This window comes from Chlorocebus sabaeus, chromosome 18 (assembly GCF_047675955.1).
Source record: "Chlorocebus sabaeus isolate Y175 chromosome 18, mChlSab1.0.hap1, whole genome shotgun sequence".
In the NCBI taxonomy this organism is placed as follows: Eukaryota; Metazoa; Chordata; class Mammalia; order Primates; family Cercopithecidae; genus Chlorocebus; species Chlorocebus sabaeus.
Window position 1 is genome coordinate 54,761,684 of NC_132921.1, and position 15,273 is coordinate 54,776,956.

The following is a 15,273-nucleotide window of genomic DNA, read 5'->3' on the forward strand; positions in this document are numbered from 1 at the left end:
CGAATGTTCTTGAACAGTTTCATTACTCTATCACCATGTAGTCAACTGACCACCTTAACATGTCTTCATTAACTGTTTATGTTTGCTTATGTCATTTATAAGACATAACCACATAATAAAAGTATTACCATAGTTGTCGCCTTCCCTGTACTGCGGCTTCATCCCCCAACCCACAAATCACATATCATGAAGGGAATTCCACTTGTGCATCTTTTATCCTTGTTTGTGAGTAAATTTCCATTTTTTTTTTCAAGCTTGGTTTCTTTATGGTATTCCTTCTTTACAAGATAATTTTAAAATATTTCTCAGTTACTTACAGAACAGAGATAAAAGTCTCCACAATAAAGGCCAGGCACGGTGACTCACGCCTGTAATCCCAGCACTTTGGGAGGCTGAGGCGAGTGGATCACGAGGTCAGGAGGTCCAGACCATCCTGGCCAACACAGTGAAACCCCGTCGCTACTAAAAGTACAAAAAAAAAATTAGCTGGGCGTGATGGCGGACTCATGTAGTCCCAGCTACTCAGGAGGCTGAGGCAGGAGAATGGCTGAATCCAGGTGGCGGAGCTTGCAGTGAGCCTAGACAGCACCACTGCATTCCAGCCTGGGCGACAGAGCGAGACTCTGTCAAAAAAAAAATAAAAATAAAAATAAAAAAAATTAATCTCCACAATCAAAACAATACCAGCATCATAATAGCTAACCCTTGTCCTGTAGTGATCACGTATTGTTTTTTAAGCCCTTTGTATTCTTCACAACAATCCTAAAGACCTGTACTTTAGCTATTATTGTTACTACTATTATTACAGAGGAGGAAACTGAAGCACAGATGAGGTTACACAGCTTGCCAAGGTCACACAGGTAGTAGATGGTGGAGGCTGGATTTAAATCTGAGCAGGTTTGCTGTGGAGTTCTCAGTCTTAACCCAGTCTTAACCAATCACAACCCATTATTGCCCTTATTTCCACAAGAAATCAGGGGAGCAAACATAATACAAAAGAAGGCCTCAGCTTTGTTGACTGCATTTGGTAATCTCCCAAACAATAATCTGATTGTTACAAGATTGTGACTGTGGAATCTCTGATAGGGAGAAAGTAAGAGATCAGTGTTTTAATCCGACATCCAATGGATTACATTTAAGAGTTTATGATAATTAACTTAGTCTAGGTTTTGGTTAGGCAGTCTTCAGAGCCAGAAAGAAAAGTTATGATTTCCTTAGGTTTAGGCTGCTTTCAGAGGTGAAATTTTTAGCCAATAATCATAAATGATCTTAATGAGGAAGAGGGTGAGGAGGCAAGGCAACTGAAGTCTGTCCATGGTGATTCCACATGGAATATTTAAGAGCCTTGATTTAGGAGTGACTTGGAGGAAATTGGAAAGCAGATCGAGTGACCAAGGATGACTATAAAAAAGAATAATGAGAATGGGAACCGAAAAGAGTAGTGGACTCAGAGCTTTAAAGCTCACAGCATTGAGACCGTGGAAAAATTTGAACAAGAACAAAAACGATGTCCCTGCGAGTGCAGAACCGGAACAGAGAGACCGATACTCACAGGCAAGCAGAACTCAGCTCCTATTACACTTCTGTCCTCTCTAGACAAGGAGGTCGATCTTCAGCCTGGGAAGAGTAGAGCAAATACTTGTAAGAGGAAATTGAAACTCAAGATAGGTGAGCTGATTGTGCGAGAGCACACAGCGGCACTAAATGAGTTCAGATCTTCTGACCAGCGTGAATTTTGCACTGGTGGGCCGAGAGGACTTGCTGACTGCTTGTCATCCTTGAGGAATTGTGCAGAAGAGGAGAATTGCTAAAGGACTTGGAGTAGGGTAATGCTCTGTACAAAGCAAAACAAAAAATTCAAAATCAAGAAGATGTAGTTTTCAGAATAAAGAGAAGAGAGCATGGGATTAACAACGGAAAAATCATGGTTTCTTTATTCCTTTTTGCTGTTGCTAAGCTATTGGATTTGAAGACTAGGGTCAAAAGGTAGCTGTGCTGTTTTGAGAACATTCAGAAAGCTTTCCAGAGGTGAAGATAAGGGCTGGATGTGTGGCCACCACATGCAGCACAGGCACTTGTTAAATACCGTGATTTATCCATCACACCTCTTGAGAGTCTGTTTTAATGAGTCTTGGGCTGGGACCCAAGAATCTGTATTTTAAACAAATGTCCCAGATTGCTTGCTGTGTTGAGTAAGTTTGAGAACTACCGGCCTGTATGGTAGATGCACCATGAGTTGGATTCATGTTGCCCCAATAGTATTAATACTGTGATGACAAACAGCTAAAACATTGAATAACCATGTGCCAGATACTATCCTAAGTGCTTTACACATATTAGCTCATTTAATTCTCTCATCTGCCCTATGAGTTGGTGCTATCTTTAGTACTCTTGTTGTACAGATGGGGAACTGTTTCTTCTGAGAGGTCTCGCAGATAGCAGTGGGACTGCGATTTAAAGCCAGGCAGTCTGACCTGTTGGAAGTTCGTGCTGCAATCACTGCTCTTCTTAAGAGCTCACTTAGGGCCCTGGGGGTTGAAGGGGTGTGCCCCTGGGCAGATTTCTCCAAACCATGTCTGGGCATGCGACATACCCTGTTTTTAGCATCTAAGTAGCATCTATATGAAGACTTTGGGGTATCTCAGACTTTCTTGATACGTAAAGCTGGAAGGAATTACTAAAGCCAGCTGAATTGTTAATTTATTGAGACCAAATTTTAGAGGGTTAAATATAAATTGCTCCCCGTAAGGACCCAAAATCGGCAGCAAAGATAACAGAGGAGGAAGCCATAACTTAACAGTTGCCTGGAAAAAAAAAGATCAGGGTGTTTTTGGTGGACTACAAGCTCAACGGAAATCACCAGGGGCTTTGTTGTGCTGTACCTGTTGCCTGGAGTTCCCTTTTCCACTTCCCCCTCTTTCCCCTGGCAAATTTTCAATCATCTTTAAAGTCAGAGCCTAAATGTCACTTCAGCTATGGAGTCTTCCTTGACTTCCACGGACAGATTTATCATCTCATTCTTTCTGCTTCTGTAGCACTTTGTTCCTGATGTTATAGTTTTGCGATTATTTTTCCTACTTCTGGCACCCATGTTCACAGCCACTCAGCTGGAAACAGGAGGGAAGGCATTGTTTCCTCCCTCCCTCCCTCAGTGAGTCCCTGCCCAGAAGGCCCTATCGATCTTAACTATCTGGGTATTGACAAAATCTGCCCCTTCTTCGTTCCTTGTAGCCCCTGCCCTGACTCAGGTCTGTGTCCTAGCTTGTCTGCCTGTTGTCACTTGTCATCCCCTATCACACACACATTTCCCACAAAGCTATCTGAGAATTCTCTGTCAGATGCATTCAGTCTGTGCTTAAAATCTGTCCCTGGCTCCCCCAGCCAACAGGATAACCCCAAGCCCCCAACCATTTATGATCTAACCCTGTCTAACTCTCCGGCCTCAACTTTTGACATCCTGCCTTGCTTCTTGGACTCCAGCGATACTGAACTCATTGTAATTCCACAGGCACTGTGCTGTTTCTTGCTGCCTTGTTTTAGTTCAAGCAATGACTGCCTAGGATGGCTTTCCTGACACCGTCTAGCAACTCGCTACTCCAGCTCTGCTTGGGAAGCCCCCAGATTCCCTGCCCTGGGCTTTGCTCATATCCTCTGCATATCTTAACCTCCCACATTAAGTCTTGAGCTCCTTAAGGGCAGGGGCTATATCTTGTGTTCTGTTTCCAGTGACAAATGAATACTCAGTACATGTTTCTTGAAAGATTGTATTATAATTTTTGTACTTGGAAAGGTTACAGAGTTTGAATCCTGCCTCTTTCTCTCTCCAATGTGAGGTCTTGGGTATTTCACTGTACCTCTGTGTGAGAATCTATTTGCTCATTAGCAAACTGCAGATAGTTTAACCCCCTCTTACCGGGCCTATTGTGAGAATTAAGTGAGATAACAATGTGATACGAAACTTAACACACTATTGCAGGGATCTGCAAACTACACTCTGCTGCCTTTTTTTTTTTTTTGTCTGGCCAAGAATATGTTTTACATTTTCAAATGCTTTTAAGCAAGAAAAAGAAGAAGAGCATCTTTCAAGACTTCAAAATGGAATGAAATTCAAATTTCAGGGTACATGAAGTTATATTAAAATGAACACAACCACGTTCATTCATATACTGATTGTCTATGGCTGCTTTTGCACAACGGCAGCAGATTGAGTAGTTTCAACAGAGATCCTATGGACCACAAAGCCTGAAATACTTAGTTTACCCTTTACAGAAAAAGCTTGCCAACCCATGCACCATTCAAATATTAGGAAAATGCACGTTATTCACCTCCTCCTCCTCATACCCACAGATAACTTGTTGAGGGTAGGATTCCTCTTTCTCCTCTTTGAAGTTCCAGAATTTCATCCTGGGCCTGGCAGAGTGATGACTTTATGTGGGAGTAAGCCTCAGGGACTGGGTTTTGGCTTTGAAGGATGCAGGGTGTTCCAAGAGTGATGAGGCTACTTGAGGAGACAGTGATCTTCATACTGATGGGAGTGTTAATGGGTAGGTAGATACCTCTTTTTCGTGTGCTGCTGTAGAACAGGTTTTCTCAACCTTGGCTCTGTTGACATTTTGAGCTTAGCACTCCTTTGTTAGGGATACTGTGCTGTGTGTTGTGTAATGGTTAGCGGCTTCCCTACTCTACATATTTTATAATGAAAAAGAGAAAATATCTGAAACCAACTGAGAGCCAATAGCCACTAGTAGCCAGTAGCACCCCCTCGCAGTTGTGACAGCTAAAAATGTGTCTGCACATTGACAGATGTCCCCTGGGGGGCAAAATTATCCTGGATTGAGAGCTACTATTGTAGAACATTCAGGCATTAGCTGTGTGTTAGATCAGAGAACCTCCAATGCCCAACAAGGATTACCACCACAGTACAGTCAGTCCCCTTGAGGGAATTCTGCCCATCAGCTCTTGGTCTCCCGCAATCTCAGACCTGGTATCAGGCACAACCTTGTAGGGTTGCAGGGAGAATTGAATGAGATACTGATTTACCAGCACAGTGCTTGGCACAAAGTAAGCCTCCACTATGTCCACTTGGGAGCCTGTATTCATTTGAGTGCTTCCTGTTTGTTTTTTGAACTTGTTAACTTTGTTATTTTTTGACTGAAAGTTAAGAGAGGAAATAAATAGGGAGAATATATATTTTAATAATTTTATGGAGATTATTTGTAAGAAAATACATTATAGATTATTATTATATTGTGGATCCAGGATAATATTATTTCGTGGATCCATTTTGTCTTGAGGAAGAAGAATTTAGAAAAGTTTCAACTATTTGAGATGAATATGAAATTATTCAAAGTGTGACATGACTTCCATGGATATTTAATATTACTAGTCAGTATTTGTTAGAGACGTGCTTTAAAAGCATTGTTTCAGTAATTCTGGTGGCCAGCCTGGCCAGTCGGTACCCTTTTTTACATGAGGAAAATGAGCATGGAGAGGTTTAGTAAGGGGCAGCACATTGAGGACAGAAGGTCCCTTTTCTGAAATAAGGCAGAGAACAAAACACGGAGGTGGACATTCACCATCTTCCTGTCAGCTTCGATGTGGCCCTGAAGTCCTATTTCTGTGGTTTTGGACCAGGAACTTGGTGCTGCTGATTCTCCTACCTTAGGGCAGATCCCCTGGGAAACAAGATACAGTCATGGAGTTGAATAAAAGCTTAACGGTTTTCCTCTAGTCTTGAGACTTCCTTGATCTCTGAGTGCTTACTCACAAACCCACATACTCTACTAACCCCGAATGCCCCTATTTGAAATGTGACCCTCATCTGCTCCGTGCCTTCCATCGCTGGCTTCTGGCCACTGCCTTTCTGGGCTCTGGCCTCACCTATCCTGGGCTAGCACCTGCCATGCCTCACTGCTCTGAGAAGCCTGGGCTAGAAGGGTGAAGAGGCAGACCCCTAACATGTTGGTGGGACACAGGTTTACAACACATTTGTCCATTTTATATGGCAAACTGAGGAGTTCCCTGTGTGTGTTTGGGTTAGCTAAAAGCAGAAGTTTTCCTTCACTCAGTTCCTGCACTGCGCCGGGCATGGACAGTACCTGGATGCTTACACGTGTCAGGTATCAGACTGTGTCCCTGTGTCCCAAACTTGGTGGGTATTGGAAGCCTCACTTCTTATTTCTCAATTGGTTTCTGATATTTTCTCTTTTTCGTTATGAAATATGTAGAGCAGATAGTTTGTGGGGTGCATACTGGAATTTGTACCTATGTGTCTATGCAGATCTTTACATTTTACCTGGTTTCCTTCAGAGTCTTTTTGAAAGAAATGAATTACTACAGATAAAATTGAAGCCACTCGTACAGTCTTTCTGATGCCTTTCCTAGTTTTCCTTCCCCTGGGTTAACCACTATCCTAAATTTCATGTTTATCACTATGCTGTTTTCCTTTTCTTCTTACATAAGTATGTGTTCAAAACATTATGTTATCTTTTGTGTTTATATAAGTGGAATCATCAGTCATGATTTCTACTTTTTTTGCAAGATTTCATACTGCAGCGAGCCTTGTCTTCAGTCTGAATTTGGGATGTCACACAAATGGGTTTCTGAACTTACTAGTCATCTTTAGGTTGATTTATAATTAAATTTATATCTTAATCATACCTGGAACTTAAACCGACTTTTTGTTTTGTTTTAGTTTGCCTCTGAGATGTAGCCCTTTGGATAAATGTAGTTCCAGTTCTTCCATTTTAATGTTTTTTTTTCTTTTGGCTTTGTGATAATGTATTAGACCATTCTCCTTTTAATGGACATGTACAGAATCTCTGCTATTACAGTCATGCTTCAGTGGACATTCCTGCACATGTCAACTGGAGCACTCATGTAGGGTAATATTTCCTTAGGAGTAGGGAGGATATATCCACATTCTTCTTTCCTAGAGTTTGCCAAAAGTATGCCAAGGTGACTGTACCAGCTTCCACTCACACCTTTTAAGGGGATTGGTACTTCTTTATTCTTCACTTGATACAGCCCTTTCTTGCACATAACAGACTTAAAACTGCTTATTCATTTGATGAGCCTGGACTAGTATCTCACTGTTGCTCCTAATAATTTTTTGAGAATAAATACTGTGATATTTAATACTGTTTAAATGTAATTTATTTTTTATTTTCTTGGATTTGAAAAGAACAGTTTATTAGATTGGTCTGGATTTTTGCAACATTAGTATTTGCAAAATTTCACATGCATAATTCAGGTAGTCATTTAATTATGAAGCTGCACTGCATTGCTTCATCCAGACAGTTGTTCTGAGATCTCTCTGTTTCTGGGACTTCCCTTCCTCTTCCTTTCAATTTCTGGTTCTCACTAGGGTGGACTGTCCCTAATGCTGTCCCTGTGGCCACTGAAATCCCTTCATTGGGTAGCCTCATTCTACTTGTCCTTCCTCTGTATTTGAATCCCCTTCAGTATATGGTAGAGTTTCCTATAATTAATGCAGATGCTACAGTAGCTCTGCTGAGGGCTAACTGTCCTCCAATTGTGTCAGTAGGGCTGAAAGAAGTAGGGAAACTAACTTGGAGGGTTAGCTAGACAGCAGTAGATATGACTGAGTTTTAAGCACACTGAGTAAATTAACTGTGCATATGATGATACAGAAAATGACAGATATTTGGTTACTTTCTAATTTTAAGTGGAAACACATAATTGTATTAATCTTTACTTACATTTTTAATGTATCACTGTCCTTCAAATTATAGAAATAAGCATATAGTTTTGATTGGTTTTACTTGGTATAAAATACTATCTGTCCCACTGTTGTAAGTATGATTTTATTTTTTAAATGAACATGGCATCTTGAAACCAACTTTATAGAGAATTAGCTAAGAATATAAAAATCTGTATACTTGAATGTATACATTTTTCATGAAAACTTAAGTTAGTGATGGTGACTTGTGGAGCCCAAAGACTATTTGGCTGTCCCCCAAACCCCACGCCCACTTGATAGTTCTTCAGTCACAATGAGCATTTTAATGGAAATGTTCAGTCCTTAGAAGAACCTAGAATGTGTATTATTTCGCTTTTACTGGACTAGACAAGTGGGATTTGTTTCTTCTACTCCAGTTATCAAAATGATTAACCCTTTGCCCTCTACATTCTAATTGTAAGCACTTGGAAACAAAGGGGTTGTTTGTACAAGATAGTTGAAAAAATGAGGCTTTATGCCAAGTGGAATGTTTCTCAGTTGAAGGAGGTAGCAATCATTGTACACACACTTTTTTTTTTTTTTCCTTGTGTTGCAGGCGTCTGTAGAGGCTTCTGGTGAAATCTCATTATGCAAGACTGGATTTCCTGAAGATGTTTACAGTGCAGTCTTATCGAAGGAGGTGCATGAAGGACAACCTCTTCTCAATGGTACTATCTTAAAAGATACATTTGTACATGCAGTGTCCATGCTCATGAAACAAATTAGCCATTAGAAAAGTCTAAATCATCTCTACTGTATAACAAGTATGAATTTTTCACAATCACTATGATGAGACTGTAGGGACTTTATTTTAGGATTACAGAGGAGCTCATGAATCTCTTATATACATAATTAGAAGCCTCCTGATCTCTTGAAATCTTCAGATTTCTTCCGTTTTTAATTTACAGGAGAAACCGTTATGTAACTGATTATTACCATTTTTGTGTATACATTTTACTTAAAGAATAATATTTTGAAGAATAATTATGAAATATCTGGTTCTAATGGCTTTAAAATTTATTTACAGGAAAAAATGACTTAGTATTTTGAATTAAAGGAAATTATGATATTATATTAGATAAAATGTGAAGCTTTAATATTTAGCTGAATTACAGTGAATGAATTTAACATGTAAAGTCTCAGTGCAGGAGTATGAAATTCATATTTTTGTTATGACATTGTTTATAGCAATTACTAGAAAGCTAATTTAGTTGTAGCATATGTGAATTTCAAATATAGTCTCATTTCCCATTTAAATATGGATCAAGTTCATTATAGTTATCATATGGAAACTCTTGCCAATAAGTCTAGATAAAATCTGAAATAAAACCTAAGTATCAAAAGGAAAATTGAAAGCCCTTTCCTTTAGCTCTAATTGAAAGCAAACAAAATGTTGGTTAGTAGTATTTTCATGGACTTATTTATTATTACGCAAAATGTCATTGAAATGTGAAAACAAGAAGAATTGATTAGTAAGTTGTATTTAAATTTTAATTCCCCACAAATCTTGCATATCTCTGAGGCTGTTTTAGAGAGCTGCTTTTAGAAAATCTGTGTAACCTCAACTAATTAATTTACACAGAACTCTACCACACAGCCTTAATTGAAGTGTCTCCACAGAACTGACAAACCTTAGTGGTATAGTACTTAAGAATACCATAGACAGAGGACTTTGAAATGTAAATGGCCTCTTCGCTACTAACATTCTTGGGTGCAGGTTATATTTTATTTTAATTTCTATTTAAATTAGGATTTGCTCACGCCTATGCTATCTTTCTGAAGTTGATTTTTAATTTTTTTAAGGCATGCTCTTGTCCCTGCCTCATTACATGGTATTTTAATGGGTGAATGTTTGAGTTAGTCTGTCTCAACACTGAATTGCTATCTCATCTGGTGGGTAATGGAGGTTTAATTTAAATCCGTGTACAGCCTTTCTTTAACTTAATATGGCTTTTGGAGTTCTGTGTGTGTGCCATTTTCTTTAAATCTTTAAATGATTACTTGGCACCCTAGAACTAGTATGACCTGTAAATGTGTATAAAATATATTGATATGATTCTGTAGAATAATTCAGAGAGATAACAAAAAGTGGAATTGGTTGCGTTTCTGCAGCATATTTTTGAGATTCATTTTTAAATGGGTAATTTCATTTTCTAAAAGCTTATAATTTGTTGTTTACAAGTAAACACATGGTGTGTCACTAGCAACCATTGATTTAAGATTAATTACTTTGGCACGTTGAATAGTTTTGAAAATGATAGCTTGTTTTCACATTATTAGATAATGCTGGTAACAGTAGAAATTGGACACAGCTTTTTGCCAGTGTCTTTTTAGGATAACGAGAAACAGGATTTTTGCTAAAGTTGTAAATGTGAAAGATTGAAAATATTTTTACTTTCTGCTCTAGCTATCACTGAGAAAAGTATGTATAATGGTCTGTGGTAGATTTTTACAGTTTTGCTATATCCACTTGTTCCCAATTTTAGGTTTTAGCCTTTTTTTTTTTTTTTTTTTTTTTTGACAGTTTCTCACATGACACCATTACTTTTTTCTTTATCATTCTCAGAATATGTTAAAGGATACCAGCATCTTAAAGCTCGAAACATACTGTTTAAAATATTGATTAGTAGAAAAAACAACTTTTTGGAAGGAAGAAAATTTACACAGGTTTTTGTGGAACATCAGCATTTCTATTCAACACAAACGTGTTATCTCCAGTTAATGTTTCTTCTGGAGAATTGCTACTTAGGATAATTCTAGGTTTTTACCTTTTATGTCTTTTTGGAGTTTTTAGTAGAAGGATAATCCATTGCTATAGCTATACACTGAAGCCAAATACCACACCATAATTATATCTGTGAATTCTGTGTACTGCAGTAAATCCATGTACTATATATTTGCCACAACTGAAAGGGATATATTGCCAGGCCAACCAGAGTGATGACTTTTGCCATGATTTTGTCGCCTATAAGTGTTGAAGGAAAGCAGTAATTGTAGATAAGAGGTATGTGACAGTTTCCCAAGGCATTTACGTCATAGCATCTTCTACCGTATATTGGTTGACTTTAGAGTCCAAGACCCTGTTGGAATCATAACTCCTAACTCTGGATGCTTCCTTTAATTTCCCATTGATGGCATATGGGGACAGGATGACAGTGGCTCACCAGTATGTACACTATACTTTCATAGGATACATCTGACACACTAGACTTTGTATAAAATTTAATATGTGCGTGTATTGGTGCCATGAACGCTGATTATTTTTCCAACAATTAACATAATCCTTGCAAAAATGCTTGAAGAACGTTGAATGTAAGGTAGAGACATAAGTTGATATTTGTCATGGTAGAAAATTATATAGAAGCAGCATGAAATGTACAAACTGGACTGTGGTTTAAAGAGCATCCTCTCCTCCCCATTTCCCTTCTATTTTTTGCTGGTGTAATGAATTTTACCAAAATAACAAACTCAAAGAACTAACTGTACCCCTTCCATTTATCTTCTAGTTTTTAACCGTGTGGTTTTTGCGAAATCATAAAAAGGGTGTTTTGTGATCAACCTTTACATTTTATGTAATATCACATGAATACATCCACTCTTTGAAGATAGTTCTGTATTTTAAAACATGGCTATATAGGCCTTTGTCCCATTTTGTTAGCAAAACCAGATTCTGCTTAACTGTGCCTCTATTTTTGAACATACAGGTTGTTTCTAATTTTCCTCTCTTATATATAGTGCTGCTATGGAGATTCTTTTTAGAGATCTTTGATTTTTCTTTAGGAATTTTTTTGGGGGGAATTTGTGTTCAAAAATAGAATTACTAGGTCAAAGGGAATGTAGAGTTTGACAGTATCTTTTTTATTTGCATTTTGTAGCATTCTTCATTACAAGGCTTGTATGTTAGTTCTTTTCAGCATCCTCATCACCATTTAATTTCTTAATGTATTGTCATTTTGCTCTTCCCCTCTGGTGAAAGTCATTCCTTTTTTATCCCGTGGCATATATATATTTGCTTTTATAAATTAGGATCAATTTTAGTGGTTTAGGTAGTCATTTTTACTTGCATTTTTATATTCTGTTTTAAAAGCATTTATGGCCAAACTCTTCATTTTAAAAATAAGCAAATTAGAGCTCAGAGATTATAGGCTTTTCCCATGATTATATAGCTCTTTTTTTTTTTTTTTTTTAATTTTACTTTAAGTTCCGGGACACGTGCAGGACGTACAGGTTTGTTACATAGGTATACATGTGCCATGCTGGTTTGCGGCATCTGTCAACCTGTCATCTATGTTTTCAGTGCTGTATGCATTAGGTATTTGTCCTAATACTCTCCCTCCCCTTGCCCTCCACCGCCCGACAGGTCCTGGTGTGTGGTGTTCCCCTCCCTGTGTCCATGTGTTCTCATTTTCAACTCCCATTTATGAGTGAAAACATTCAGTGTTTGGTTTTCTGTGTTAGTTTGCTGAGAGTAATGGCTTCCAGTTTCATCCATGTCCCTGCAAAGGACATGGTCTCATTCTTTTTTATGGCTGCATAGTATTCCATGGTGTATATGTGATTATGTAGTTCTTTAAATTGTCAGCAGCAGATCTGGAATTAGAACCCTGGTTTCCTGATTTCTAATTTAGTTCTGATGATGCTGATGATAAAAAACTATTATGATATAACACAGAGAAGGGATCCAGCCTAAATATCCGTTGTGTTATTGCCACTTTATTTTATAGCAGGTCTTTATTCCCCATTTACCACCATGACTTGTGTGTTAACTAGATGTGTTTGGGAATTGGGGAATCTGTTAAGCAACTCCTTATAATTAAAAAGCATCTTTCAGTTATTATCACTGTTAGTATTTTGTGCACACCTGTTTACAAGCAGAAGAACCTGGGGCTTTTGAAGATAATACGTAGTCCTTAATATTTAACTTACACTCCACTGACTAGGAAAAAAAAACCTCTTGTGGTAGCATATTTCTTGAAAATAAAATAACTGCAATCATACATTTTCATTTTGTCACTAGCAGTGTATCTAACACTATGAAATAACAACCACACTGTGACATTGCAGAGAGGATCCTGGGCTGTTTTTAGTGTAGATGTCAAGAGTGATATTCCTGTGTGTTTAGCATTGGTGGTCTGCATGCTTAGATATTTCTCTAAGTAAACTCCTCTGAATCTGGTCAACATAAATAGCAACCTGCAATTACCATGAATATTTTCAGTAATCCATTCATGCTCACCATCTCTGGGCAGCACATGATGATTATTTTCAACTAGATGGAATTTGATTTAGATTAGTGTGCTTACTGATTGAGGCTTGTCTACATTAACGTGGTCAGAGGAAGCTGCAGTATGGGATCTTAAGATAACAGAACTGAAGTACTTTTTATTAGTTTATTAGGACTATCCAACTGTACAACTCTTCTATTTTTTAATAATATGAATACTTTTGTATGATGTATTACTAAATTGGGAAAGAGACTTGAATTATCTGTTAATGAGCGCATGGCTTTTGTTTTTGTGTGTATATTTATTTTTATACATCTTTTTTGTTATCAAATGTGTAAATGTTTTAAAATATTTGAAAGGTAGGTTTATAAATATCTTGTTAATAAAGCCAGCCAGGTCCTTGCGCTTTACAATTTCCAGTTGGTTGTGGAAAATGGTACCGAGACAGAGATTGTTCTCTTGGATATTGATGATAAGCTCTAAGGAGGAAAAAATGAATTCTCGTCCTGCACATTCTCAGGGGCTTAGGACAGTTTTGTAAACCTTGGGGTATTTTTTGTTTGTTTGTTTTTTAAATAATTGAATGTATGATAAGATCAATAAAAGAACCAAGAACTTTCCATCCTTTTTTTTTTTTCAATCCTTATTTCAATCCTTATTTTCACTGTAATCATTTAGACTTATTTAATACTTGGAATTTTTTATATCCCTTTTGATGTATTTTAGGTCTAGTTTTCTTAATGCAGTGCAGCAAACTAAGATAAGCCAGTTTGGGTGGTCACTTTTCTATAAAGTCATTTTGTGGTTCTTCACAGCCTTCAGTAGTTTGGACTAGCTGAGATCATCTCCCTCACAAACTTGGAACGAGGAGATACATGTTTAAGAAAGCAAGTCACAGCTCCACATCTATCATTGCATGCATACAGACATATTAGCAAGCAGACACCCAAATGGTTTAAAACCTGTCCTTTTAAGATCACAGAGGCCATTACTGTTGGCTTTCTCTAGTAAACATCTAGTAGGAAGTAGAAAAGAAATTCAATTAAATAAGTAAAATGTACTGAATGATAGATGGTGATAAATGCTATGGAGAAAAATAAAGCAGAGAAGAGAAATAGGGAGAATGTGTGCCTTTGCATTTAAATATGATGGTCAGAGCAAATGTCATTGCATAGGATACCATTGAGTAAGAATTGATGTTGGTGATGGTTCAAGGATGTTGGTGATGGTTCAAGGGCCTTACATATTAAGGGGAGAAGCATTGCAAAGAGAGCTAACAGCAAATGCAAGAGTCCTGAGGCAGAAATGTGTCTGAGGTCAGGGGAGGTCAGATAAGTCACGGGCCACTTTGTGTGGGGCTTTGACTATGAGGAGCTAATGATCTATTGGAAGGCTTTCTGTAGCAGTAAAACATGATCTGACTTTCAAAACAGGATCATTCTGGCTGCTGTGTTGAGGAAAGAGCAAAATGACAAGAGAGGAGGGGAGACCAGGTATATTATTACTAGCCTAGTAATAATCTGATGGTAATAATAATCTGATGAGAGAAGGTGGTGTGGAAGGTGGTAGCAGTGGAATTAGAAGAAGGGATTAGATTCTGAACTTTAAAAAACAATGCTTTATTGAAGTGAAATTCATATAACATAAAATAACCATTTTAATGTGAACAGTATAGTGGCACTTAGTACATTCACAGTGTTGAGCAACCATACCTCTATCTAGTTCTAAAATGCTTCCATCACTTCAAAGTAAAAAAGAGAAAACACTCTAGTCATTAAGCATTTTCCTTCTGATTTCCCTTCCCTGCGGCGTCATAAACCTTTTGTGTTTGGCTTCTTTCATTTAGCATAGTATTTTGGAGTTCGTTCATATACTAGCTTGTATTAGTACCCTGTTCCTTTTTACTGCTGAATGTATTCCATTGTGTGTGTGTGTGTGTATATATATATATATATGTATACTTTTCTGAGTTCTTGTTTTCTGTTCTTTGGAGTATATACCTGGGAGTAGAATTGAGGAATTAAATATTAATGTTTTTCTTTAACTTTTTGAGAAACTTTCAAATTGTTTTTCACAGCATGTGAACCATTTTGCATTCCCACTAGCAGTGTACAAGGATTTCAATTTCTCCACATACTCATCAATACTTGTTATCTTATTTTACATTTATTTTGATTGTATCCTAGTAGGTGTGAAATGGTACCTCATTGTGGTTTGATTTGCATTTCTCTAATGACTAATGATGTTTCATACGTTTATTTATATATGTATGTATGTATATTATATATATGTATCTTGTTTGGAGAA

At 37.6% G+C, this 15,273-nt stretch overlaps 1 protein-coding gene across 2 annotated transcripts in view; it reads left to right on the plus strand.

The window, feature by feature from the left end:
- The window catches only part of CDH2 (cadherin 2), a 232,636-nt gene that overhangs the window by 21,700 nt on the left and 195,663 nt on the right, over positions 1-15,273 (plus strand). For both annotated transcript variants that reach the window (XM_007974381.3, XM_007974382.3), the window contains exon 2: positions 8,298-8,409. In XM_007974381.3, the coding sequence (XP_007972572.1) occupies positions 8,298-8,409 (112 nt within the window). The remainder of the gene's footprint in view (positions 1-8,297; positions 8,410-15,273) is intronic.